The sequence below is a fragment of the Chlamydotis macqueenii genome, chromosome 14 (genome assembly GCF_036417535.1).
Source record: "Chlamydotis macqueenii isolate bChlMac1 chromosome 14, bChlMac1.mat, whole genome shotgun sequence".
Taxonomy (NCBI): domain Eukaryota; kingdom Metazoa; phylum Chordata; class Aves; order Otidiformes; family Otididae; genus Chlamydotis; species Chlamydotis macqueenii.
Window position 1 is genome coordinate 20,446,052 of NC_141569.1, and position 26,790 is coordinate 20,472,841.

The 26,790-nt window shown below is 49.7% G+C and overlaps 1 protein-coding gene across 2 annotated transcripts in view; it reads right to left on the minus strand.

Annotated features, from left to right (window-relative positions):
- The window catches only part of PPP2R2B (protein phosphatase 2 regulatory subunit Bbeta), a 95,812-nt gene extending 69,361 nt beyond the window's left edge, over positions 1–26,451 (minus strand). Inside the window, exons 1-2 of one of the 2 annotated variants that reach the window (XM_086758998.1) lie at positions 26,388–26,451; positions 26,171–26,248 (exon numbers count right to left, since the gene is read on the minus strand). In XM_086758998.1, the coding sequence (XP_086615124.1) occupies positions 26,171–26,248; positions 26,388–26,397 (88 nt within the window). In that variant the 5' untranslated portion in view covers positions 26,398–26,451. Of the gene's footprint in view, positions 1–19,779; positions 20,178–26,170; positions 26,249–26,387 lie in introns of those variants that run through there. The other variant, XM_086758997.1, reaches the window with a different exon arrangement.
- Between the last annotated feature and the right edge of the window lie 339 nt (positions 26,452–26,790).

The window sequence follows — 26,790 nt, forward strand, 5'->3', positions numbered from 1 at the left end:
GGACGTCTGGGGACAAGAGCCTGCGCAGCCCGCTGCTCCCCAAACCCGCAGCTCTTGGTCCCCACCAGCCTGTCCCGGGCACTTCCCACGCTTCACCTCTCTCAGCCCTTCCACCCCAGCCTGCCACGTCTGACGAGAGAGCCAGTTGCACTCCTGCTGACTGAGTCTGTTCAGAGCTACCCATACGCCACCGGACGTAACTTCTGCCAACAGGCGACGGCAAGGAGGTTTCAGTGCTGCATTTCCCTGAGACCCAAATTTATGGGAACAAAATGTCACTGGCATAACAGCAATGTACCCCTCACTCCTGCCTCAAATTATCTGTGTCACAAAAATGCAGCCATGACATTCTATCAAAAACATTCTCCGTGGTCTTCCCAGTCTTATACATGCAAAATTTAATCAGTGTGAATTTTATGGCTTTTAAGCTTAAGACATCACAGAGAGTCGTGTCAAGCACAGCAGACCTACACTGCCTTTCCTCTGAAGGACAACTACCCTTGAAAAACCACAACGTCAGCACAAACAGAAGATCAAGACGCGAGGGCAGCCCGAGCAGCAGAGGACTGTAAATGGGCTTATCTGCAGGCAATCTGTTTGCCGTGCAGCTGTGTGTGCACTCACGTTCAGGACACTGCACCCCCAGAAGAAGACAGGGAGCTGTTGCCTCCCTGGTGAGAGGAGGACGGGGAAGGCACGGGACCTCCCGGGGCCATGCCGAGGGTCCAGGCAGCTCCTGCTCAGCCCCACGCAGGACCAAGCCTCGCTCCTTGCTCTGCACCAGGCATCCTCGCGTCTGGACCTGCTCGGGCACCAGCATTTCCCACTGAGGTCCTGCACCTCTCCTGAAAATGAGCACCTCCGCGACACTCAGCCTTCTCCCTCCACAAGCTGCAGGGCCCCCAGACCCCCGGGCTGGGAGCTGCCCTGGAGCATTCCCAGGGCCCTGTCCTGGGGACATGGGCTGCCCTGGCCACGGGCAGCGATGGCCCACAGTGGTGCCCATGCCCACGGGGACACTACAGACAAGAACCGCACAGAGAACTTGACAGCCTCTTGTTTCCCCAAGCAACAAACTCTTCTGCCTCTTGCTCTTAGGCTGCTCCTGGTTCTCATCAATTGGATTATTTGTTTTCTTCTCCAATTATTCTGTCGCCTAAGTCTTCAGATTAAGAGCGTGGATGGAGACAAGCCTAAGCTGCTATTAGGTTAAACAGTCAAGTCAACTAGCCTCGTTCAACAGAGGAACATCTAACTATGTGGCAGTGGGTCAAAAAACACACCTTGGTGGTTTTCCTTCACAGGTTAGCATGGTGGGTTTGTGCCATCTGCTTGTGAGTTGCTTGGTCTTTGACTTCAGCTGAGAAATGCTGAATTGAAAGGCAGAATCGAGGCAAAAATAAAAGGGAAGCCTTCTCATCAGATCCTGTTTTTGAATGCATTGGTTTTGTTGTGAAATTTGCACACTTCAGGCAGCTTACTAAGAAACTGCATTAGAGAGAAATAACACCAGCGTGCAAGCTTGTAGTGACAGGGTCCGCACACGTGAGTCTGCCTGTTTGCATGGATGCGCGTGTGCACAGATATCCCACAGCTCTAAGAAGGAGCATCCAATGAAAGAAAACTGTAAGGTGAGCGCTGCCTGCGATGAACACGAACACCTCTCCCAGACAAAAACGCTTGCCGACTCGCTCCTTCCTGACGCCTGGAGAACACAGCCGTGAGACAGGGGCATGTTCCACCCTCCCGGGGCTCACGCAGAGGCAGCTGCGGCAGCAAGACCCTGTCCAGCCCAACACATGGCCTGTGCCCACATTGCCGGGGCGGCGCTGCCACAGCTCCAGGGATCCGCGCTGTGGCAGCTGCTGAGGGGAGAAAGCAGCACAAATGGGCCCAGGTTTAGAGCCGGCTGTGATCTGATCTGGCCCAGGTCAGCCTGGAAACAAGAACATTAATAAAGACAAGAAATCAAGAAATCCAAATCCTATCCCTGACTCGGATTTTTTTTTTTTTTAAATACCCTTGGTCAAGCTCCTTGATCTTTCATACCTAGAGGTTTATGCCTAGAACACCAGTGAGCAGTAAGAAAGTGCTCGGTCCATGGCTGTGATGAGCTGCGAGTTTCGCTGTCCCAGGACGGACAAGTCCCTGTGCTCACTGCACTCCACAAGTGATGGAGGGCCCACACATTTACAGTGCCTTCTAAGTGCCCCCTGTTATTTCAAAATACTTCATGGATGTTACAGAATCAGAAGACAAGGTGTTTTACAAAAAACGTACTGTTCATTCAACAAAATTGGGAGCCGGGCTTTGCCGCTGGCTCTGGCTCGGTGACCCGGATCACGCTCGATGCCAGCAGACGCGGTGCCAGTGCTGACAGGGGCTGCCTGCCCCTGGGCAGGGAGGCACAAAACACAGCCACGAGCCGCGGAGGTGGGCGCACAGCCCTGGCCTCTGCCGGACCTCAGCCCAGCCACGCTACCTGCAGTGCATTCTCCATGCTCAGCACGACCTCCTTCGGGGTCGACGCGTTTCCCACTGCCACGGTCTGCTGCCATTAATCAGTGCTCAATGACAGGCCAAAGTCATTTCAGTTTTCAGAGCTCCCAATAAAAACAAACCTCACTTCAAACCTTACAGTAGAAACCCTGCTCAGACAGCCGTTGGTTTAATAGGATCATGGTATTGACTGGCTTCTACTTATTACACAAAAAGCAAGATGCTTCAGCAGCAAAATCACAGCAGCCTAGACCCACAGGTATCCAGGTAACCAAGGCAGTCGGGTCCCCAAGCAGAAAAAAAAAGAAGAAAATAAACCAATTTCATTAATTGTGAGAAGAATTCAGGAGAGAGTTTGCAGCTAGCCAAAAGAAGAAGAAAAATATTTAAGATCAAGAAGCTCCTCAGAAACCCAAGACTGTCTCTCAACACTTAAAGGACGGACAGCCTAACAGTAACTCCCTCATCCACCACACCTTCTCCTGGAGCACGCAAAGCCCAGCACTGCTTTGCTCCCACTCCTTGCTGCTCTCCTCCTAGACAGCCAATCTTTCATCGTCGTGCGCGTAGGAAACACCAGTGCTCTCGCAGAGGGCCAGGCGACAGAGGTTTCCCTCACAAGATGAACAGTTCATGTCCAGCACAGCAGGAGGTAAGATGTTATGCTCATCTTGTGGCTCTTTTATAGAGACTCCTGGGAGGTGAGTTTTGTGGGTTTTCATTGAGTTTCTAACAGGGAGACACTTACAGCACAGCTGCACTGTAACAGCTGCACTAGACAGCGACGCTTTGCCAAGGATGGCCTAGGTCCTATCTACTGAGCTGCTACTTCAGTCACCGGGGTGACCCCTCCAGCTGCGCCCCAAGCCAGCTGCATAATCTGACAATTACACTCAGCAGACTCCGCACTGCAACGCCGCCCAGCACAGGCTTTCTCTCCTCACCAAACTGCACGCTGCAGCTGCACATCACTCTGGGTTACAGGATGAGTGTTGCCCTTGGTACACACCATGGGATCCGCTCGGATGCGGGCAGGGGGCAGTTCTCGGACCAGGGCACGGGGCACCAGCCGCGACCTCCGCTGTGCTGCCGCAGATGTGGAGCAACGGCTGCAGACCAGCAGGAAGCCACTTCTGGCGCTATTGTGCTGCCAAACGCACAGCGACGGTGAACTGCTGCCCTACCATTCTCTTGGCTGCTCCTGTGGCTTTCTCACCGTTTCCACCAATTTCTAGGGAAAAGCAGAGGCAATTGGATGTATCCATTACCAAATGTTTTTAAATAAATGATGCTAATAGCCAAATATGTTCCTCTGAAAAACTGGGATATAAGCAGCATGGTTTTACGCCGATTCCTTTCTCTCTGTATGCAGCACTTCCCGGGATTGCAGCTCCCGCTGTGCCCAAGAGAGAGCAAGGAGAGGTGTCTGGCTCACCGTCACACACCAGCTTCCCCAAGGGAATGAGGGCTCCACAGCAAGGGCCACCTTCACTTCCTCCCCCTCTCCTCGTGCCCATGATTCTGTTGCCAAAACAGCAGCAAGCATTAGACGCCAGACAGCGGGCTACGCACGGCACAGGAGCTCCAGGAACAGCCCAGGGCCGGTCTTGGGGATCCTGTTTTTCTGTTGCAGGATCCTGTTCTAGGGAACACACTTCCCAAGAGCTTTGACGTCCACGTGGGCCTTCACTGCCCAAGAAGCAGCTTACCAGCACTGGGAGATGCACGTATGAACAGGCACAAGACTGCACAAGGGTAAACACACGTACCCAGACACGAGACCGATGTGTTTTACTTGAATATGCAGTCATGGAAAATTTCAGGTATCTGTGCTTCACAGAAATACCTAAAAATACAGGTCCCTGAGCCACTGCCAGCATCCCGTTTCAGCTGTGCATGGCAATCCAGTGCAGAATGTGTGTTAAGAGACAGAATAAGGAGCTTTTTAGTGCAATAAAGAGTCTCACCCAGTTACAAATCAAAGGAGTAAACTTGCATTCTCTGGTTAGTGAGAACAGAGATTAAGAACTGATAAGCTTCTTTTAGAAAGCTAGGATTTTTATAATGCATATTACGAAAATAAATATTCGATTCCAGACTAAGACAACAACAGGAATAAATAGGGCGATAGAGCAGCTCAGCACGTAAGCACACAGCACGCCGACATCAGAGGCACTGAGTCCCCAGCCCAGCCCCACTCACAGCTCCTTTTCTGTTCTCTCCTTGAGTTCCTCAAATAACGCATAGCTCCCTCACAAAGATGTTGTGCAGATTCATTAGTTGATGTTTGAAAAGCCTTTTTGAAGCTATTTAGTGCTAAGTGCCGTCATTATACAGGTGGGCAGAGCAGCTGGAATAGGCACCAGGGAAAGACTGGTGGCCAAGATCAGCCACAGCGCAGCGAGAGAAGGCAGCTGGGATCTGCTGAGCTCCGACACACAGCAACGATCTGAGGGAACACGGGTAAGGATCGAGTCCTGCAAGAAGGAGAAGCGGAGCCCCCTCTGCTCCCTGCACAGCCAGAGAGACCGCAGGCATTCACCAGGGACAATCGTGATTCTCCGTACTCACAGCGACCCAGCCCACAGCGACCAGCGCAGCCCACAGCAGAAGTCACCTGTGGGCGTCGGTGGTTACTCCCACTGGGAGAACGTCAGATTGGGAGGAGACCCAGGAGTCACATCTCAGGTCCATCCGTCTCTGACCGGCACTGCATCCCACTGCTCATGGCCACGTGCGCTCTCACTCTCTCCCCTAAACCCAGCAGTTCCACAACGGGGACTGACTGAGCCTTGGCTGGCTGCTGAGCACATCTGTCTGCACACAGGCTCCGCTCGGCAGGGCCAGCGCTCCAGCGCCCAGCGTCCCTGGCACCGGCTCTGGACACAGAGCCCCCTCCTTCGGCACGAGATCACGCCCGCTCCGAAGGGCAGGAAGAGGGTCTCCCTCTGCCCACATTCCCACAGAGCCACTACCTCCAAGACCCCCAGCCCTCAGCCGGATCTGGTGCAGTAGGAGCAAGTGCCAGAAGTAATGGAGGAAAGCGGGTCTGATGGCCACGCAGGTACATGCTCCAAGCGTGGTGTTAGAAGCTCCATTTCCAGAGGAAACTGAGCCAAAAAGTCACTCTGTTGTGCAACACTGCATACAAAGGGGAAAAAGGAGCCAGCAGCACTGGAAACGAATCTGTGCGGGGACAAAAACTGATGATGAAGTATACAGGAGTTTGTAAGAACTCACTAATGTAAGTGATTAATTATACTGCTGAATACGCACGGCCCAGACAAGAGGTGGCATACAACCGCAGCCAGCTGACCGCTCTCAAATCATATGCTGGAAAAGGGAAAAAAAAAAAAAGCTGAGCTGTATACTGGAAAATGTATTACTAAATGCCATGAACTTGCATTTGAAAAGAACTGCTGATTGTGAATAAATCCACCATATGGCTTTACAAAGCTGATAGGGCATTTATTTCCCAAATATAGCAAGATCAGCCTGTGGCAGCTTGTTTTTCTTTTGTAATCCACATTAGAAAATTATTTAGAGTACAGTATCAAACACGATTTGTTGGGCCGCCGTTAGTCACTGGTGTCACACCAGGCTTTCACAGTAAGAACAGGGTCTCCTGTATAGCAATGACACCTGCACAGCCTCACCACAGGATCAAAACATTTAAGGCATTTCTGAGACTTTTTTTTTGTGACCTTGCTTCAGCAAAGCTGCCTGCAGAGAAGAGAAAGGTGAAACCTCAGGCTATTGTTTTTGTGAACATTTTCGTTGAGTCAACACACGTGGACTTGTGGCCCTTCGTGCCCTCTGTCAGTGCAGGAATTTGTGACGTTCCTGTGTGGGTCCAGTAGAGAGAGCACACAAAAATCAACAAGCCAGCGCAGGACAGCAGCCAAACATGCCTCTGTGTCTGATCTGAGTCACTGAGCTATGCCAACCGCAGACCGCGGTGCTGGGGAAACACCAAGGGCCCGGGGTGGGAGAACGGATTGGCAATCCCACCAATACACAGGTGAAGCTGTCTGTGGTGGGGAGAGTGAAGAGAGACAATTTCTCTGGTTTTCCTCACAGGTAGGTCACCCTGACCGTACTCACCACCCCGCCTTTCCCAAGAGTGCTTAGAATAACTCAATGCGAAGGCAGCCACAGGACAGATCTGCTCGGAAGCCTGGGCTCCCAGCTAGCTGCTCTCCCGCTCCGAGGTGCTTCTAGCTGGGCCACCTCAGGTCTCTGGAGTGGGAGGGATGGCAGAAGCACCCCTGTGCCAATTTAAGCGCTAACTAACTACAGACGGCACGGGAACGCTGCGGAGCTACGGCTGAACCCATCTGCGGGGAATGAAACGTAGTCACGCAGTGGAAACACGCTCCTAACTCCGCTCGCTCTTGTCAGAGCTGGCCTCTAATTCCGCTCGGTCTTCCGCGGATCCGCCCGCCTGCGCGGAGTTGCAGGGGGCCTTAGCGCGGGCAGCCCCGAGACCGACGGCGGCACCGGGCCGCGGATCAGCACAAGCGCGGGATGCGGGCTCGTTCCCTTCCCTGAGCCGGTGTCGGGGCAGGGCCGGCAGCCTCGGTGCCCGCCCCCTCCCGCGGGGGCAGCGGCGGGGGCGAAAGAAGGAGGGGGAGCGGCCGGTGCCCCCGAGCCGCCCCGCGCACCCTGAGCTGCGCCGCCGCCGCCCCCCGCGGGGGTCCCTGCCCCGGGCACCGGTACCGGCACCGCCCCCGCGCGGCGGCCGGCGGGAGCGCAGCCGCCCCGGGCTCGCGGGGGTCACCCGGCCGCCCGCAGCCGTCCCCGGGGCCGCGCCCCGGTTCCCCGCGAGCAGGCGGGGCTCGCTCCCCGCCCACGCACGGCTCCCCCGCGGGGGCTCCCGAAACGCGAGTGTTCCGCGCCCCTCCCGAGCGCGGGCCGCCCGCGAAGCCCAGCGGGGGGGCTCAGACCGGCCGCTGCTCCCCCTTCGCAGCTGGGACCAGCCCCCCAGCCGAACGCCCAGGGCACGCCCGGACGCGTGGCTTTTTAAAGAAAATAGTCCGGGACACCGCGCCGGGAGAAAGCGGGGCAGCAGCCGTGGTGAGCCGCACAGCGCTGGCAGCCGCCTTGCCCGCGGCGCTGAGCCAGACCCACCCGTGCAACTGCTTTTCCTTTAAAGCTTTAAAAACTCCAAACCCAGCAGAATCATCTCCTGCTCAACGTCCACTTACTACAAAGAACCCCATGGTCAGCGATTTTCCCATTCTTGCCCTTCCTGCGTGGAGAGGGGGCTGACAAAAAGCAAAACTTTAAACAGGACAGACTGGCCCCAGTTTACCTCACCCAGGACGCACGGCCCCACGAGCCAGCCCGCACAGCACCCTTATTTCGCATCGATAACCGCCAAAGTCTGACCACAGACAGCCCTGAGGTCTCAACACGAGTCCCTGGGACTGCCCGCAGCGCATCTGCAGGGAGCCAACGGCAAAACCCAAACAACCTCCTCCACTGTGTTTATTCAGAGCTCAGAAGGGTCCCGTAGGACATGAAGACTAATTCCTTTCAATAGCAGCTCAGTGTCACGCCCAGGAGAATTTAAAACCAAGTTCAATCCCTCTCGCTACCCAGCAGCCTTGAGAGGATGCAAGCACAGTCATGCTTTAGCCTGGGAAATCAGTGCAAATACACATACTTCTGTAATAATAAAAGCTGATCTCCAACTGGGGCCTTGCCTCAGCCCAGGAGCTACTAGGCTTTTAAAAAAAATAAACAAACCAACCAACCCAACCTACTTCAGCACAGCTGTATCATTTATGGCTGCAAACCTACAGTGGTGTGAGATCACGTGAGGGACCAGGGCCTCCACACAGGAACGCTATACCATCAGAGCTTATCATCACATACAAAGCACTTCCATGTTGCATTAAGAGGTTTAGAAACGCCACTGGCTAAAATTAAAAAATTCCACCCCGAACTGATGAGAGCATCGTGGGCAGCTGAGACTTCTGTCCTCATTTCTACGGGCTTTCAGCAGGGCCTGCAACCAGCCCCCAGCTCAGAGCCCAGCGTACGCTCAGAGACAGGAACTGCTCTTACTGGGGAGCGGCAAACCTGCAACCTGCTCCTCCAAGGGACAGCCAGCCCCGCGCTCAGCAACAGCAGCGCCAGGAAATGGGCAGACGGCCTCTCCCAGCCAAGGTGGATCTTGTCCACAGGAAATCAAGACATGTTTGGACAGAAGACGTGGCAAGTATTTGCGGGGTCCTGGGAGAATCCCAACTGCAGCGGAGCTGAGACGAGCAAGGAAGGACCAGCCACGGGCAGCTGAGGTGTGGCTGGGAGAGGCTCCCTGCTGCCAACCCAATGACCACCATTGCTCCACCGGCCAGCTGCCTTCCGAGCCAGCCCAAACTGGCCACAGCCAAAGCAGTGTCCCCGACTCACAGACCATGTCTGGGCTCCTCAGGGCTGAGGCCACAAAAGGCAGTGGCAGAAAACAAAAGTTTTCTCCAATGCCTGTTTTTTGTTATAGTCTCCTGGGCCCACAGCACTTCACGCCTCGGATGGTGGGGCAGGTACCATTCAGAAATGAAGAGATGAGATCAGCCCAGCAGACGCCGAGAGCTCACCTCCTGTGGCAGAGGTGCACCCCGTGCTGGTACACTGCAATTGGGATTCTCGGGTGCAGGGAGAGGCCGAGGAGCAACAGCAGCAGCTGCTGGTTTTCCACGTGCCTGGGCACAGAGTGCTGGAAAGCCAGAGCGTGACCCTCCTGCCTGGGCTGTGAGGTGCCACACTTTCTCCTGGCCTCCCCCCGACCTCCTCCTGCCACCGCAGCCCCCGGTTGGACAGCCATCCCCTGTGGGCACCCGTCCACCCAGGCCAGGGGTCCCTCCTGCCAGGGCAATCCTCTCTGCTCTCTGTGACACTGCAGGGAGGCTCTGGGAGGGGTCTCTGCTTCCTCCCCCTGCCATGGGGAGAGAGCTGCGGCTCCCCAGAGCCAGAGTCATCCTGGGGTGGGATGGGGCTGGGGCGCGTGACCAAATGACAACGCACAGAGGAATCATCAGAGTGAGCTTTCCCTCTCATCTTTGACTTTCTGCCCCTTGAAAGACAAAATTTAGCAATCATTAAGGAGAGAGCCTTCAAGCCGAGTTCTTAACGAAACAGTAACATCTTTCCAAGCAACTTGCACACTTCTTCCCCACTTAAAGTCTCTGAGAGCATCACCATTTAGACAAAAACACGGATCTTGCTGTTACTGTATTCTGTGGCAAAAAAAAATATACTGAAAGAGTGTAATTGCAAGAAAAAACCTCTATATCCGTCACAGCTGAAAGAGCCTTCTTCCTCTTTTCTAAATTCCTGAAGCTAGTAGAGAGAAAAATAAAACCCTGTAAGTATATATACAAATAATGAAAACACTATTTTTTCCTAAAAGGCCTTGAAATTGACAAAGTAAGAGAAAATGCAAAGGAAATGCAATCAGTGCAGCCAAAGAAAGACTTCCAGCTCCCGAGTTACCACAACAAAAATGCAGGTGCCCCAGTCACGCCCAAAGGAGAAAACCCACCCCTCTGCACCACCGACTTGCCTGACCGCCAACAGCTAGGTCTGGCAGCTGCAGAGCCGGGCAGCTTGCCATTCTGTGAGCAGCACGCCTGCTGCCAGAGCTCCCCATCACAGCCGTCAGCACAGTTTCTCGTTGCTCATATTAACGAAGGCCAGAGGTGCGCCTGCGGCTGCACATCTCCCACGCCACGCCTGGCACCGCGGGAGGAGCTGGGCAGCGCTGTGTGAATCACCTCCTCAGAGGAAACAGGAATGAATGCAGAGAAACAGATGTAGTAGAAACTGTCTTAAGCTCACAGGGAGGAGAAATAATTTTCACATACCATGCTCCATTTGGACGTTATGCCTAGGATCTTGGATAGGGAATTTGTCTTTTTTCCCCTAGCACCAATCCATTTGTCCATGGCTGCACAAAATTAACCTCATTTACTGTTATGGACAGAACAGAGCAGGCGGTTGGATTCCTGCACATGGTGCAAGTTCTGATAAATATACAAACTGAAAATAGAGCAAGCCTGACGTTCTTCACGAAAAAGCAAGAGCTGATACGGCATTCAGACTTCATTAAAGAACAGCTAGATCAGGAAATGCAATTATTGTAGAAAGCTCAATCTTAACTCGGCGTTCTCCTCCATCAGCCTTAAACTAACGGCCTCTCTTCATGTAATTATAGACTATTAGTTACACCAAACCACATTTGCATACTTACACAACGTTACTGTACCTCTAACACACAAACCATCCTGTGATATTAACACTGCTTCAAATTTAATTTATGGGGGTCTTACTCCAGCGTAATTCAGCACTTCAGTGAAGGTCCCAGCTGCTGGTGCATGATAAACTCGGATGAAGCCACAGGGATGACTCACCAGAAAAACAAACCCACCTGTGGTCAACACAGCAGGAACAAAACTGGGCTGAGGGTAAGCATGAGGGTCATCATAACAACAAAGTTAGAGTCTTCAAAAAAGAACAAACAGAAATTGTCTGGTTTAGGTTCCCTCTAGGCCATGAATCTTGGCGGCAGGGTCGTGCCGTCCCGAGAGCTCTCCAGCACCCCAACCAGGCTTTGCTCTGCAAAGCGCCGTGCAAAGACAGAGCGCGGGGCAGAGGAGCGCGCTAGCCACCGGCCAGCCGCCCCTGCGGCTGCTCCACGCCATGAGGGTTTGATGTCCAGGATCGGGAGCTTTAAGACAGATTTTGGACAAAGTGAAGGAAAGTCTGCTTGGGAACTGTTTATTTGCCTATTCCACTGATCTAAACATGACAAGAGGTAAAACCTGAACTTACTTTCTGTTGTCACCCATAGAGGAATCCACTCTCTAGTGCATATGACGAAATAATTATTTTTATTTTTCACATGCATCACTCAAAAATAATCCAAAAGCTTAGCCTAGAGGTGCTCCTAAGGTAAAGTGTCTACTTTTAAGGTGCCTCTGTCTGAGCTTTCATGTTACAGACCCCTAAAAAGCCAACCCTCTAGTTTAAGGGCACCTTGAGCTAAGTTTTAAAATTGGCTCAAACATAAGTGATTAAAGATCCCAGCCTTCGTGTCACCTCTGCTGTAACCTCCAAAAATGCTACTGCAAAGGCTGAGCATAACCTGAGAAAAGTGGAAAACCAGAGAACTGGAGACTTCAGAGAAAACAAAGTGATCATTACCTCAGGGATACTTAAACACAGGAATTGCTCCACTCTTTGGCAGTCTTTCTGAGTCAGGGAACTATTCATACAAATACTCTGGGAATTATTATAACTTCAAAATCCTTGATTTTAAAGGCAAGTCACATTTTGGTCTTTCAAGGACCCTGAATCTTGTGAGCATCAAGATATTCAGGAAATAATCAGTCTACTTAAAGATAGGTTTCATTATTTAGTATATTTTCTCACTACAACAGTATTTAATTTTGAGCTCAAAGTTGGTTTCACTAACAGCACCTGAGTGGTGCTTGTTGCTCACCTTGCCATTGAGAAATTTATACATCAGGCACTGCGCAGCCTGAACGCTTCATATTAACAAAACTAAAGGTGAAGGTATTCCTAAAGCAACAGATTAACTTCTTTAAAGTAATCACATTAAATGAACCAAGTTAGCTCCAGGCCTTATATACCAAAGCAGACGCCGTACGACCTTTTCCAACTTAGCCTTTGCCAAAACACCGATACCGAATGGAGAGCACAGGATACACGTTCATAAAACCTCTCTGCATCTGTTTGCACAGGCGGGAATGAGGAGCCGAGCCCAGGCACACCCGAATACGAGGAGGTTTACGAGGACACGCGAGGACTTGCTGAGTCCTGCAGGCAGACTCCAGCGGCATCGCAGTGCTAATGCTTCAGCAGCGGGCTCGGAACGGGCAGCTGTGCTTTTTGCACAACTCCCACTGCCCACGGAGGCGATGCAGCCAAATCTGAGATGCCCCCGGGTCAGGGAGACGCAGGAGCTACTTAACAGAAGATGGAGGAGTTGCAGTGACTTATCAAGCCGCAGAAACCAGATCAGTCCATGCCCTCCCTTGCTCTCTGCACGTGCAGTCTGTAATGTGGAATTACGTAAAATTTCTGAAGAAAGTGTAGATAACTTTCTGTTTAAACTCCCTGCAGGACAGGCCCAAACTGCTGGCAGGAGAAGAGCTCACTGCCGCTGACAGAGCTCCCTGCAAGATTCCCGGCTGGCAGGGCAGCAGCAGCAGGCACCGTGCTGGGACTGGGCTGACAGCCATCGGTCGGCCTGGTGTCCCCCCGCGATAACCCGGGCAGGCTCTGCCGATCGGGGGGCAGCAGGTATCGGGGACAAGGGCTTTCTGTACCCAGCGGCAGGGCAGACCGGGGCTGCACCGCGGGCTGGTGCCCACCCTCGCTGCAGACAGTCACTGCTCTGTGCCTCCGCTGCAGCTGCGGCTCGGGCAGAGCCCCCAGGCACGGGTGCCAGCCATTCTTTGAGGCCTGAAAGAAACATTCATTGTCAAATGTGTAATATTTATTCCATTGATTTTTCTTTTTTTTAGATTTATTAAAGCCTTTTTATTTCTTCCTCTCTGCTCAGCAATAGGGCTGGTCTGCGCCCAGGGTAGCTGTTCGGAAGGACAAACAGGCGTGCGCCCAGGCCAGGCTGGCAGCCAGCGGGGAAGGGGTGAGCAGTGTCACCGGGCAGCCGAGCACAGACAGCCACAGGCATCAGGCATGGAGCACCCGGGGAATCCCATCAAGGGCCGACAGCCTGTCCCCTGCCAGGGCTCTGCTGGTGATGCACGAGGTCCCAGCATGCTGGCTCGTGATGAAAGCTGCACAGCTCCCACCTGTCCGGTCCCTTTGGGTGCCCGGAGCGCGCCCCCAGGAGCCCAGGCTGTGTGGGCACGGCGGGCTCAGCTCCGCTCCCACGGGGAAACCTGGGCCAGCTCCATCGACTGCCTGCAACTGCAGCAGATGTTCGTACCCACGAAGCCTACCCAGCCACATCAGAGAGAACTCCTTGTCCTGAACGTGCTTTTTAATTAATCTTACCCTACACGTTAACACTAAAAGGCATACTGAGGATTGAAGGTTCTCCCTGAGCAAAAGTAAGTAAGGAAAGTGACAACAGTTTGGCTTTAAAATCAAGTATTCAGGAGGGTGGAGGTGAGGAAGGCTGACAGCTTAATCCTTAAGAAACCATCATTTTTCACAGCCTAGGGTGTTACCTGACACAGCCACGGCCGACTGTCTTCAGCAATACAGAAACTCTCAACTTCAGCCAGAATTCTTCTACTGTGCATAGAAAATTCACCACAGTGGAGGATGCATATGCTCTAAAGAGCACAAACTGAATTTAAGTTAAAACCACCGTTGGCCCAAAGGCGTACAGACACCAACAGCTCAGCAGGCTGCCATACAGTAAACACACAAAATGCGTTCTCTGCTGAGGATGGACAACTCTCTTAGTTACCATACCAGCTCTCTTCCCGGCTATCCCACATTAAGGGAAAATGAAAGGGCCCAACAAGAGTAATAAGAGGTTCGGAGAGCTTCATTTGTAAGGCCAGACTGAGGGAATTTAACCGAACACAGCTAGATACAACATCATGACAAAGCCAACAGCGATTCCTCTGCAGGCTATGTAGTACTGAGAAACACGTCAACTCACAGATGGCTTTGTTACAGATAACGAACACAAACCATGCACAAAGACAGCTCAGTGCTAGAACTGATCACCAGCAAAGAGTGCAACTGGCATCCTTTGAGGACTGAGGCATGTTCGACGAGAACTGTTAAGTATCTGCTTTATTAGAGCCTGCTGCAAACAGAAAGGGGAAGGAAGAGACCTCTCTAGCTCTTACCAGCCCTCCCGCCACTTGTCACTTCTCTGACTGTGTGTTTCCACAACAACTGTAATAATTATCACTTAAGATCACTTAAATATTGTCACTTAAATCTTGGGAAAAGCACTACGGCATGATGGTTTTCTCCTGCCTATCTCCTCTCATTCAAAAACCTCAAGTCAATTTATTAATTCACTTATTGCTAAATTAGAAGAGCCTAGACACCAGCTGGATGGGAGTAAGATTCCAGACCAAATCTGGCATGGATGAAGATCTTTTATAAAAATCCCTGTATTATGTCAATACTACCAAAAAGTATAGTTAATCCCGTTACATTACTTCCAAGAGATTTTTAAATGCTATTTTCTTTATTCCTTCCAAAGTGCCGCCACGAAATCTGCCCATGTTTTCCTCCAGCCTTGACCTGATACTTTGGTTTTGGAGGAAGGTGTGAAACCCCAGACTGCTGTGCCCGCAATCCCACTGGGCATGGGTCGGAACAGGTGAAGTTCCAGCACCACCGGCCCCCTGTAAAGCCAGGGTTCCCTGCAGAAGCACGAGACGCGCAGCCAGGAGGGCAGCGAGCACAGCCATGGTGATAATGTAATAAAGACAGTTGAGATGTTCACTAACGAGACTCAGGCCCAGATCACGGCCTGCAGTAATCGTACAGCGAGCCCCTTGTCCTCCATTTCCCCAGCTGCGATTCCAGCCCTTCCCGTGCTCCTCCCGCACTTGTTGTTCTCCACCATGACTCACGTCCGAGCGGTACGGCTGCTTTCACATCTGCATCTGCCAGCAGCTAGGAAGCAGCACGGCAGGGTTTCCAAGCCCTCAGCCACCAGCAGCGGCTCCTCCCCGTTCGTAGCGCACACCTGCTGTACCCGTTGTGCACTGTCGCAGTTTGGGCTACGTTAGACGCAGGAAGTTTTATTTTATTTCCATGTTCTCTACTTCCCAAGCAAATAGAAATCTATCCACAGTACAGCATAAAGCTGTTTTTTCCTCACGAGAAATAAAACCAGCCAGCATCAGAATTTCACACCAGGGATTCCAAACCTTGTGTTTAGCCTACTACTGCTCGCAATGCACTGCCGCCAGGGCTTTCTATAACCTAACGATGTAGTCATTCTAAATAAACGCATTAATAAAGAATGTGCAGGAATGAGCTGCAGAGTAATACCAAGCTCCTGGTGGACTCTTCAAAGCAAGAAATATTGGGACTTGTTGGTGCAGAACAAACAGTGAGCTTACCGCTGAGCCTACTCACAGCAATGACTGCACTCCACACCTTTGGCCTAACGTGACTCACGCTCGGCAGACACTTTCTTCTGGTCCTTCACAAAAGTACACGGGAAGTATAAAAAGTGCTAAAGTTTCTTAATAGATTGTTATGGTGATGAGAGTTAATAAAATAGTACAAAACCTCTAGCATATATTTGTTTTGAACCTTGAGCTTGAAAGTAGCAGTGGTTCTTTGACATATACCTCCTAAATGTGTTTTCATTGCATTGTCCAGATTTTTAGCACTGCAGCATCAAATGTGCATCATTGTTTTTCTGTTACAGTTAAAAAGAGACCTCAGCAGTAAACTCAGATATTGGATAAAGTATTTAATACTAAATAAAGATTAACATTTAAATAATCCCTATCAATTGAAATGTTAGTGAGAGAACTAAAAGCAGACGCATTTGTATTGTTCACAGTTTCGTAACTAACATGCTCCTGCAGAGATCGCACAACCACAGCAACAAACAGCTTCACTCACCAGCGTGAAATACAAAGGGATTCAAGACCTTCAGCCTAACTCAATGTCAACCGAATTTGGAAAAACTTGCAAGTTATTGAAAATGTATTCAAGTTTTTGGCCTGCCAAATTAATAATGCAGTTAAAGATCTCCTAAGCACAATAACAGATTTTAAGGATAGGAAATAACTATTACATGTCCAAATATCAACTAAAATATCCAAAAGAATTAATACTTCTGCAGAACAGCCAACATTTCAAACCTGGTTGAGAAAAGTGCACAAAAATACACTTCTGTTCAAATTCTGGAAGAAAAACATATGCATGACTCAAAGTTTGGCAACTGTACGACCTCAGAGAGCTCACTTCCCATCTTTGTGCTTGCTTCCTCATCTGCAGGAAAGGATATTGTTTTCTTAATTCAAAGGCCTTTCTTCTGAAGGTTACTTAGCTGAGGATTTAAATGATCTTTGATATCCTTGAGTTGAACATGTTGCAGAACTTTTTTAAAGGCTGGCATTTAAAAAAAAAACCAGGAAGTTATTTTTATCAGTATATATGCATTTATTCTGAAGTGGTTTATTTTGTAAACGTACATCCCAAGTCTGCCAGCTGCTGCAGCCTATCCACAGTTCTCAGCAAACCGGATACTAACACATACATACTTTTGTAAAGGCACCGGTCCCTCAGTCATTTACCCCCTTTTCAGCAAATAATAAACAACAGCAAGCCCACAGTGCACATTCCACGTGGAAAGACGCATTTGGATCAATTTTCAGTGTGCACACCACCGCAAGAACAAGGCAGACCCAAATAGCTGGTTTGCATCTTGAGTAACAGATCAGGAATGGCTTTTCTACAGCAACGTTCCTCATTTGGATACAGGAAAAGCTTTTCTACAGCAATATTCCTCATTCGGATACAGTTCAGGAGTAGCAACCAGGGCTCAAAGGACAGTACTGTGGGCTCAAATTCTATCAAGCTGCTGTTATTCAGCCAAGCTACAGGCGTACCTGTAAGGTCAATGGACACAAGCGAACGTTCCTACATGCTGCTGAGCGAGACCGAACTGAAACACGCCACGCTAACCACATGTCAGAATGCGTCACTAAGCTGTGCTATTAAGGGCCAAGTAGTCAATGTTTTCAAAAGATCTCAAAACAGACATGCTATACTCTGCTGCATCCTAAGCTCCACGCCTTGGCACGAGGAGGGCTGGCGGTTCCAGACCAAAACAAGCACGAGGAGTGTGACAGCAACAAGTCGTCACACAAGAGAAGCCAGTATGTCACCTGCTCAGCCACACCACGTCCACCAGTGAAGGCACTGCATTTGCACCAGCTTTCTCCAGACACACCCTCTCCTTCCCACTCATTACCACAATCCCGCACTGCCACAGTAACGATAACGACACCAGATCATCTCCATGGGCACTGCCAGCCAAGGACTGCAACTTCACAGCAAAGGAGAGCCAAATGACAAACTGGCCTGTGAGGAAGTAAATGAGAGCTGAGCTGCAACTTTCTAAAACTATTTCACAGGCAGTGCAGAATAGGATAAACAAGTGTACTTGAATTTCAGGATTATTACAGCTTGGTGCAGTCTTCATTCCCTGTCCCTCTTTGCTGACCTAGATCTCTCATTTACAACTCTGGGAATTTGGGACAAAGGCAAAAGAGAATTCTTACAGTGAGGTAACAGAGAATACATCAGCACTTCAGCTCTCAGCCTGGAGGGCACTGGGATAAGAAGGGTCTCTGGAGGAGCACCTTTGCCAGGAGGGGTAGTGCAGAGGGTGGTGCAGGGGCAGGAAGGAATTTCTCCTGCTTGAGGGGGAGAGGAGCCTTTTCTCTTCGACAGGCTCAGCCACCCTGTGCCTTCTGCCAGTCTGTGAAGTAAAGTCTGGCTGAAACACTGAGCAGGGCAGCATCCGACTGAATGTGCTTCCTGAGGCATTGCAGCTTCATCCTGTGAACAGTTCTGTCCATTTGTGAGTCTGCACTCCATCAAGAGTGAACCAGAGATACCAAATCGCAACTTCATCACTCAAAACGTGCAGGTACGAGCCCTAGATCCTGCTCCCACCGCACACCCGTATATCCAGGGTCCTCATATGCTACATTGGCCTTTTTAGCCACTCTGAGGGGACGGAAGCAAGGAGTCAGGCTCTTACCTGGATTCCCCTCTTAGTTCTGCTGGTGATTTAGCCCATAACAGAGTCATTTAAACTCTCCAGACCTCAGTTTCACCCTGAGTTAATTATATGTGCCTGATAATTGGTCCGAGAAACAGTTCTGTACAAGTCTCATTCTTTAGATATTGTTTGCAATGGAGTGTGCAGTGTGCTTTCTCAAATTCATATTTTTCCTCTCAGTAGTCTCATATGATCTCCCCTAAAACAGCAAGGTCTGCTTCTCCATTTAATTACTTATCCCAGTAGAACAATCTAAAATTTACTTATTCATAATATCTTAAGGAGTTGTGCCTTTGGATAAAGACAAAATGAAAATTTCAGAGAAATTTTCAAAGAATGAACTCCAAAGCTAGTCTGAGTCATCTACTGGGATAATTTTATCTGCTTAGAACTTCAGAGGAAAAAAAAATACAAAGTCCATACTGTCTGTTTGGACTAAAATAAAGCAACCTAAGTAGATACAGTAACTTAGTCTGGAGTGTCATCATCTGCTGCTCAGTTCTTCCTGCTTGACCCTTCCACTCCATATCTTCAGCCTTACACATTCTCAGCCAAGGCATCAGGAGCCGAGGCAAGGTACTCCCCACAGCGCTTCTTTTTAGCTAGACACACACAGTGGGCAGAGACTGAAGCCAGTCATCCCAAAGCAGCCATAAGCATACATCCCCCCAGCGTTTGGATTTTCCCACTGCTCACAGACGAGGTTGGTAATTCAGTTTTTGCACGCAGACTTGATAGAATGAGCCTGTAGAAAGCTGGGTGATGGGAAGGGTGTTTTCTCTCATTAACTAACTCTGGTTAGGGCGCATGAGGAAAAGCGCTGTGGTTCCACACAGGGCAGTAGCAGTGGTGTGACATTTTGATCCCGCGGAGCTGTTTGGACAACTGCAGATGATTCACAAAACTGTCTGATAGATCACAGGCAGCAAACGTGCATGCAGACGTATCACACGGGATGATAAAGCAGCATGACAAGCACTGCCTATGGGAGAAGTCCCACTGAAGTCTCTGTGAACGCAAACCTGATACTTTGCGTTCCTACCAAGAAAACACAAAGTTCAACCACTGCTGAGAACATTTCGTTCATCCCAACAGCTGCACAGCTCTTTTGCTCAGACCTGAAAACGGGCTTTACTGAACGAAAGGGTGCAGGTAACCAAACGCAGGCAGGGCTAGATGAGATTTTTTCATTTTCTTGCCAATATACAGATAAATTAAAAGCCACATTTACAACCTATGTAAACTTGAAAAACGTGCAGCGTCACAAGCAGAAAGTCCTCCTTCAGCCGGCCCTGCCGCGCTCCCATCTGCGCAGTTAGCGCGGGGCACACCGAGAGGCACTGCCCGGAACGCACCGTTATCTGCCGAGCCTCGCGCCCCTTTTCTGCCCTCTCCCGCGACAAACACCGGCCCGCCCCGCTCCGCGCCCCCGCTCCCTGCCAGCGGAGCCGGCCCCGCGCTCCGCGGGGCTCCGCGCCCCCGCCCCCGCGTACCTTCCGCGTGGCAGCTGGCGGAGAGGAGCGCGCTGGGCGGCCGGAAGATGTAGGGCAGGTAGCGCGAGAAGCATTTCATCTTCCAGACCCGCGATCGAGGAAAAGAGGGAAATAAAACCATACAAAGCTAAAAAAAAAACAAAAACCAAAAAAACACTAAAAAAAATAAAGCGGAAAATAACGCAAGCCCTCCTCAATCCATGGGGACCGGCCGGCGCCCCGGCAGCCTACACGGCAGGGGCGGCGGGGGCTCGCTGCGGGGGCTGCCTGGCTGGGAAGGCCGGCCGGCCGGCCCCCATCCTGCCGGCGGCCCGGCCCCGGCCCCGGCCCCGGCCCCGGCCCCGGCCCCGGCCCCGGCGGCAGAGCAGAGCGGAGCCGCGCGCTCCGGCCCGCCCCGCACCGCCGCATCGGCCGAGGCGCGGCCGGCAGCGCTGACGAAGCCCGTCCTGCCCGCGAGCACACCCCCGCGCACCGCGCGCGCCCCCGCCCTGCTCCGGCCCCGGCCCCGCCGGGCAGCGCGTCCCCGGCGCCGCCCCCGGCCGCCCGCAGCGCCGGCGGGCCCGCTCCGCGCCAGGGGCAGCCACCGGCGGCCGGGCGGGAGGGCACCGGTCGGAAGAGCGGGAGCTTGGGGCGATCTCCGTTCCTCAACCCGGCCGCGCTCCCGCTGCGGAGGCAGGGCGCAGCCCAACCGCTCCCGTACTGGGAGACGGCCAAGGCGGCTCCGCCGTTACCGAGGAGCGGCCTGCCCCGGCGGGGCGGAGCTGCCCGCGCTCCCTGTGCCGCACAGCTCTGCTCTCTGCCTTGCCCATTCCGACAGCGGTTTCGGAGCAGGGTCACCGACAGACACCACAACCGCAGCGTGCAGATCGAACCACAGAGTGAAAGCACATTTTGCTGTATCACAGATTCTTAATTCAGACTCCCCAGTACCCCGTTGGACCTGCAGCATTTAAGAGGTGGAACAGATCTAGGTGCGTACTCTAACGCGCCTTCAGTCGCGACCACTCGTTCAGGCGGAAACCTCCCACAGCCAAGCATGCTCCAGACTCAGCCTGCCACGGCCTGCTCCCGTACACGTAATGGAGAACATCCCAGCGTCAAGAGCGCAGGCTGGACGGAAATAATGTGAAAAGTGGTCACAGCCCCCGTTTTTCTGCTGTTTAATTACTCTATGGACAAGTTTTTGGTTTAGGACCAACCCACTCACCATCCTTGCCTGCTGCTGTTGCCTCACGTGGAGAGTCAGTAATTTTGCTGTTTGGTTTTATCAGCTGACTGCAGTCTTTCTCATTTTGCTGTCACTGGCAGATGACAGCACGATTGCATTTATGCCAAAGAGATGCAAAGCACCTGTGCCAGTGAAGAGAGAAGCTTTTCATTTTGCTTTAGCAGCTTCCTCTTTATTCAAAATACCCTCTCTGGATGGAGGGGAAAAAAATCCAGGTCTAGGCTGCAAGCAATGCAAAGAGATGACAGCTCACTCTGATTGCATCACACAGAAGTGAACGCTGAAGACTATCGTGTGTCTCCATCCCAGGAAACAAGGTATGGAATAAAGAGACAGTATTTTTAAAGCACTCTTCACGGAAAGTCACTTTATGTGTTCACGTACGACTCAGTGTGGGAGTACTGGTATTTTTATTTAATATATTTAATGTACCAGCCCGGTGCAAACACCGCGCACCCAGAAACGACATTCAGGTTTACTTGAGAAAGTGATGAATGTCATCCCCGTTGAAATTACAGAGGGAAGTTAGTGTGGTATGCATAACTACACCACATCACAGATGTGAAAACTGCAATTACGTATGTCTAATGATCACGACAGCTCAGTTACCACTTTCATAAGAGTGTACAACAAAACCTGGAAAAGAATGTGAATTTCCAAGCAGGAAACTCACTAACGAACTAACACTCTGGAGCTAACATTCTGGAGCTGGGATGCCTTCAGAGAAGGCCAGGGCCACCCCTTGGTCAGGCCAGCTGAGAACAGCTCTGGAGAAACCATTCACATTCTACAAAGGGAAAAGAATGTATTACTGTTCTAGTTAGGACCTTTCCTTCCTCAGCATGCAGCTTCTGCTCTGCACGTGTAGGTGCGTATCATGAGAAGAGCACAGTACACGCTGTGCTACCCAAGGATGGCATCCTCAGAGCCACGCTGCCATACCACGGACATGGTCATTCACTGCACACAGCCTGACCTGCTCATTCTCCAGCACGGACTTCCATGCCCAACAACATCCCACTGCAACCCAGATCCTCACAATCACAGCACTAGGCTTGTGTAACTCGCTGTGGGAGCAGGAGCTGGAAGTTTATTCCACCACTGGAACTGAAGAGAAGAACTGGACTACTGTTTCAGGAAGGGAGAGGAAAACTGACTGCTCCAAGACCACTCCAAGTCCCTCCGCTGCCCAGACTCAGCGTTCTGGTCCTGTGCTGAAGAGCCTAGAAAGAGATTTGCCCCAGTCCTGCTTAGAAGATTATTACTACGGCTTCAGGAGGAGGACTGTATTTCCTCCTAAACCCGCGTCTCTCCTCCCTTTATGCCTTTTTAACTATTTATATGACATCTCTGTATAGATATAGATCACAGGGAGTCAGAGGTTACATGAGCCTCTGTGTTATCCACACAGATCTGTGTAGTGACTTGCTTCAGGTTTACCCAGGAACTCAGAGCTAGCTTGAAACAGAAGACACATCTGAGACCTCCTTGTAGGTCTGAAATCTGCAAATACTGTGCCTCTCTTCCACTGTGTCTATGGATGTAATAGATTCCATTGCACATGACAGAAGAAATATTTTTTCCACTTAAAAATAGGTATGAACGTTCCCTAAGAAACATATTAATTCTACCTCATTAAAATCATGTACAAGAAAAAAAAAAACACAAATTAGCTTTACCGTGGCTTGGATCTATTTAAATATTTATATTCAGCTTGTATGTTCCATTAACAAACTGAGTTTCACTTTACATGCAAAAATTGGGATATATACTTGAGCTTAATTAGCAAGCAACAGAAAAAAAGAAACCAACATGTAAGAACACAAACCAGGCTCTGAGCCAGCTTGGTGAGCCTGCAGACCATCATTCAACACTGAAATCTTTGATATCGAGTTATTGGTTACACATTTGGATGATGTGGCAAACACAGGCGTGTGCAAGCAGACATAATAAAAACCTCAGACACACTGGAAATGGCACTGAGCTTGCTAGAATCTGATGACATTCCAGTTGCAAAAAAATTCCAGGCACTGGGCAGAACATCTGACTTCATTAGGACCATTTCAAGTTAGCCATTACTATTTATGTGATATTCCCCCATTTGGTAACTTTATTATGTATACTTCACACCTGGCTAATTTAATATGAGCCAAACTTAAATGCTGAATGCCTGGATTCCTCGTCTGAAGCACACAGCCCTCGTGCACGGCAGTCCCGAATCTCGTAAGGCTGCCCTCGCCCTCCCGAGGTCTGCAGCCCCTGTGTGACTCCCTTGTGACGAGCCCTTCAGCAAGCGCTGAGGCAGCTTCCCACCTATACTGTGAATCTTGAGGCTCAAGAGAACCACCTCTTAAAGGTGCACAAATCTAGTTTCCCCACTGGACTGCTAATTACCAATATATCAAAATAAGGCAAGATCTCTAAAACTTGTTCCCTGTTAGTAGTAATGAAATATAGTTCAAAGCACTGTGGCACCACAATGCCAATCTGCAACATCATTTACTTCGTATTTAGCATTGAAATCAGTGTTTGAGCAGCTGAAAGATGTCCCACCTATGCATAAGAGAGCTCATTCATTTGCACAGTTGGGTTAGAGAGGTAAAGGATCCACTACAGCACTGGTTTCATCAGGACAAGTACTCAGCACTGCCATCCCATATTGCAAGTTAAGGAAAGCAATTAACAAGAAAAGAACAAAATTAGAAAGTCTGTGTGTATCTCTGCTCATGCGGCTTTACCTGTGCATGGAAAAGAGCAAGCATATTATCAGAGAATTAATATAGAATTATTCTTGGCAAGATTTTAAGTATCATTTGAAAGCCAGAATGACAATCCATCCTGCTGAAGGAGGCAGGCTCTCCTACATTTAAAGATGCAGAACATTGTAAACATAATAGTAACATCAACTTTCACCTGACCGTACACAACTTCATGCATTCCAATAACTAACGAAATTACGTTTTGTAAATTCAGGATGCTTGGATGTTACCAAGAGTCACAAAGGTCAAAAATGTGCCACAAAGACTAGCGTAAAAGTAACGAGCTACGGATAAACTTCTGGTGAAGGTGAGGCCTCTGTGATATAAACACACTGATGACATGTAATTCATGTGCGTGTACATCTGTGTCCACACACATACACACTCACACACAAAACACAAAACCAGTGTAACAACCAAAAGCCCAGTCTCATACCTGAAATACTCTCCTGAGCTTTCTGCACAGTCATGGTGAGGCTATTTGTACCTGTTGAGCAGATTCAACAGACCAACGTGATCACCTTTCTGTTACTGGTTTCACTGACTATAGCCTTTAAGTATTATCTATCCGCCTTTACTGTTCCCTGAGTCCAGGTTACTCTGAGAAAAAAATCGCAGGGGTCCCTTCCTGTCATCATGCCTCTGGATTCCTCCAGCATTGAGTCTCAAATGTAAAAAAAAAAAAAAAAAAAAAAGCTTATAGCCTTCAGTTTATAACTGGTTATATTAAGTGAGTAAGAAGAGGCAACCTACCATTTTATTAATCCTGAACTAGCAAACAAGTATTTTTGACCATTTAAAATTATTTTAAAATGCTACCATAAAAGCATAATCCACTCGTAAACATTTTTGAAAAAAAAAACACCTCAGTAAAAAAAACGTTGTGGCTTTAACCACAATGGCATTTTTTCCCCCTAGAGATTTAACAAATTGTTAAATATTCTCCTGAGTTTTGTGCCCCACTGTGGTCTCTAGAGGTTACAGACTGAACGAAACCCTCTTTTGCAAAAGCAGCATAACACAGAAGTGTCACTGAAACAAAACAGATGACAGTACTTTAGGCAGAATCGCATTCCCACCAGGAGGAAAAGTCAGAGCTCTGCTGTCAGATGCTTGTGCTGACTCAGACCTCTTCTCAGTCTTACAGGACTGTGCTTTTAAAGAAAGCATCACACTTCAGGAAATACAACAAAATAGAAGAAATATAGCTAGCAGGCCAACTCAGTTCCTGCATTTATTATCTCAATATCCACATGAGCTGTGAGCAGTTGCACTTTTAGCAACACTTTCCCAGGCGTTGCTGCACCTGTTGGCAAGCTCTTTCCGCAGTATTATTCTCATACCCAAAACCATTCAGTTGGAGGGATGAAATGCTACTAGCAGTGTCTACCCTCTGGTTTCAGGCAGAAAACATTGGCACAGTTCTGCCAGTGCCACTGAGTCAAGAGGGGCAGCATCCTCACATGCTGTATTCCAGATACCAGCCTGTCCATCGCACGGTCAATTTGCCGGGTGACCCCAGAGAACACAGCTCATATCCTCCGGTGCTCCACACAAAACAAGACAGAAATTTACATGCAAATGTAAAAGGTCACTGCACTGACACAAACCAACCGGCTCCGCGCACGGGAAGATAGGATTTCATCACTGTTTGTTGGGCCTCCCTACGGCACAAAACCACTGCACATGCTGGGAGGGTTAAAAGGAGAGGGATGTGATAAAGGTTTCCGTTATCCTTGAGGGATGCCTGGTAAGAAGTTCAAACCAAAACAATCATTGGAGGAACAGAAATGAATTAAATTCAACTTTCAAGTCAGGAAAATGGAATGCTTTTATTTCTTTTCAATTGTCTACACTTTTGCAGTCCACATGTTGGCTAAATGTGCCAACATTTAAGTGATTGAAGAGCACAAATCACCCTGAAAGCTACCCTGTGTGAAAGGGGATGTCTTGTGCTCCTAAATCCCCCAACTGCCTGCATCACTCCCTCCCATATAGACACGTATCTGTAGAAGTGTATGCACTGCAACTTATTGTAACTCCAGATATAAGGATGAGCACCAAGTTATACTTATGTTACCCAGAAACAAAATCCAACTGATTCCAGTAAAGGACGTAAATAACAGCCAAAAAAACAAAAGGAAGTCTATTTTAAAGGCTATTGATACAATTAAGCCATAATACCTTCACATGAATTTTCTGGATCAATAGCTAATTTTAGAGACTCATCTCCTTCAAATGCATAAGTACACAATGAAGGCAGAAACGAAGAGTGTAACTTAGCTCTTTGCCAGCGCTTTCCTACAAGAACAGGCAAACAACTCCCCTGCCCACTGATTAGGCAAGATGTACATAACAAACAAGTTCTTTTTGATCACAGCAACAAAAGGAAAAATAAACTCACCTTCTGTCACTCCGATATCTATAGTTCCTTTTACTTGACTGAAGCACCACAGCACATCCTGCATCAGGTTTCCAAGTCCTGCCAGGGAAACACATGCAGAAAGAAGATAAGATACAATCCCATAGCTTGTCCTTTTTTAAACAAACACACACACATGCACATACAAATTGGCACACAAATATCTGCAATCCCTGCATGAAGACAGATATTTGCTCACCTGGTATCATTCTTCCATACAAAGTGCAAAGCTAACACTGCAAAACTGAAAACATTATGCCCGGGTTATGAATTGCCCTGTTTGTTTTCTCCGTACCATGGCAGGGCTGTGTCGAAAACGGTGCAATTGGAGTCAGTCCCCTCTACATCACTGGCAGCATCACAGAAGAGTCAGGAGGCCCTGTAGTCACGGTCTTTGTCACAGCCTCTCTTCATCAGAATACTAATGCCCCCAATCGTTTCCAGCACTATTAAAGAGAGAGTGAAACAGAGAGAAAGAGAACTACACTTACAACCACAACAAAATTTTTTTCCACTTCGTAGTGAGTGTAGTTGTGAACTACTTGGCAGAACCCAAGCAGAACGAAGCTGCTTTACAGCACATCATAAAATTATAATAAAAA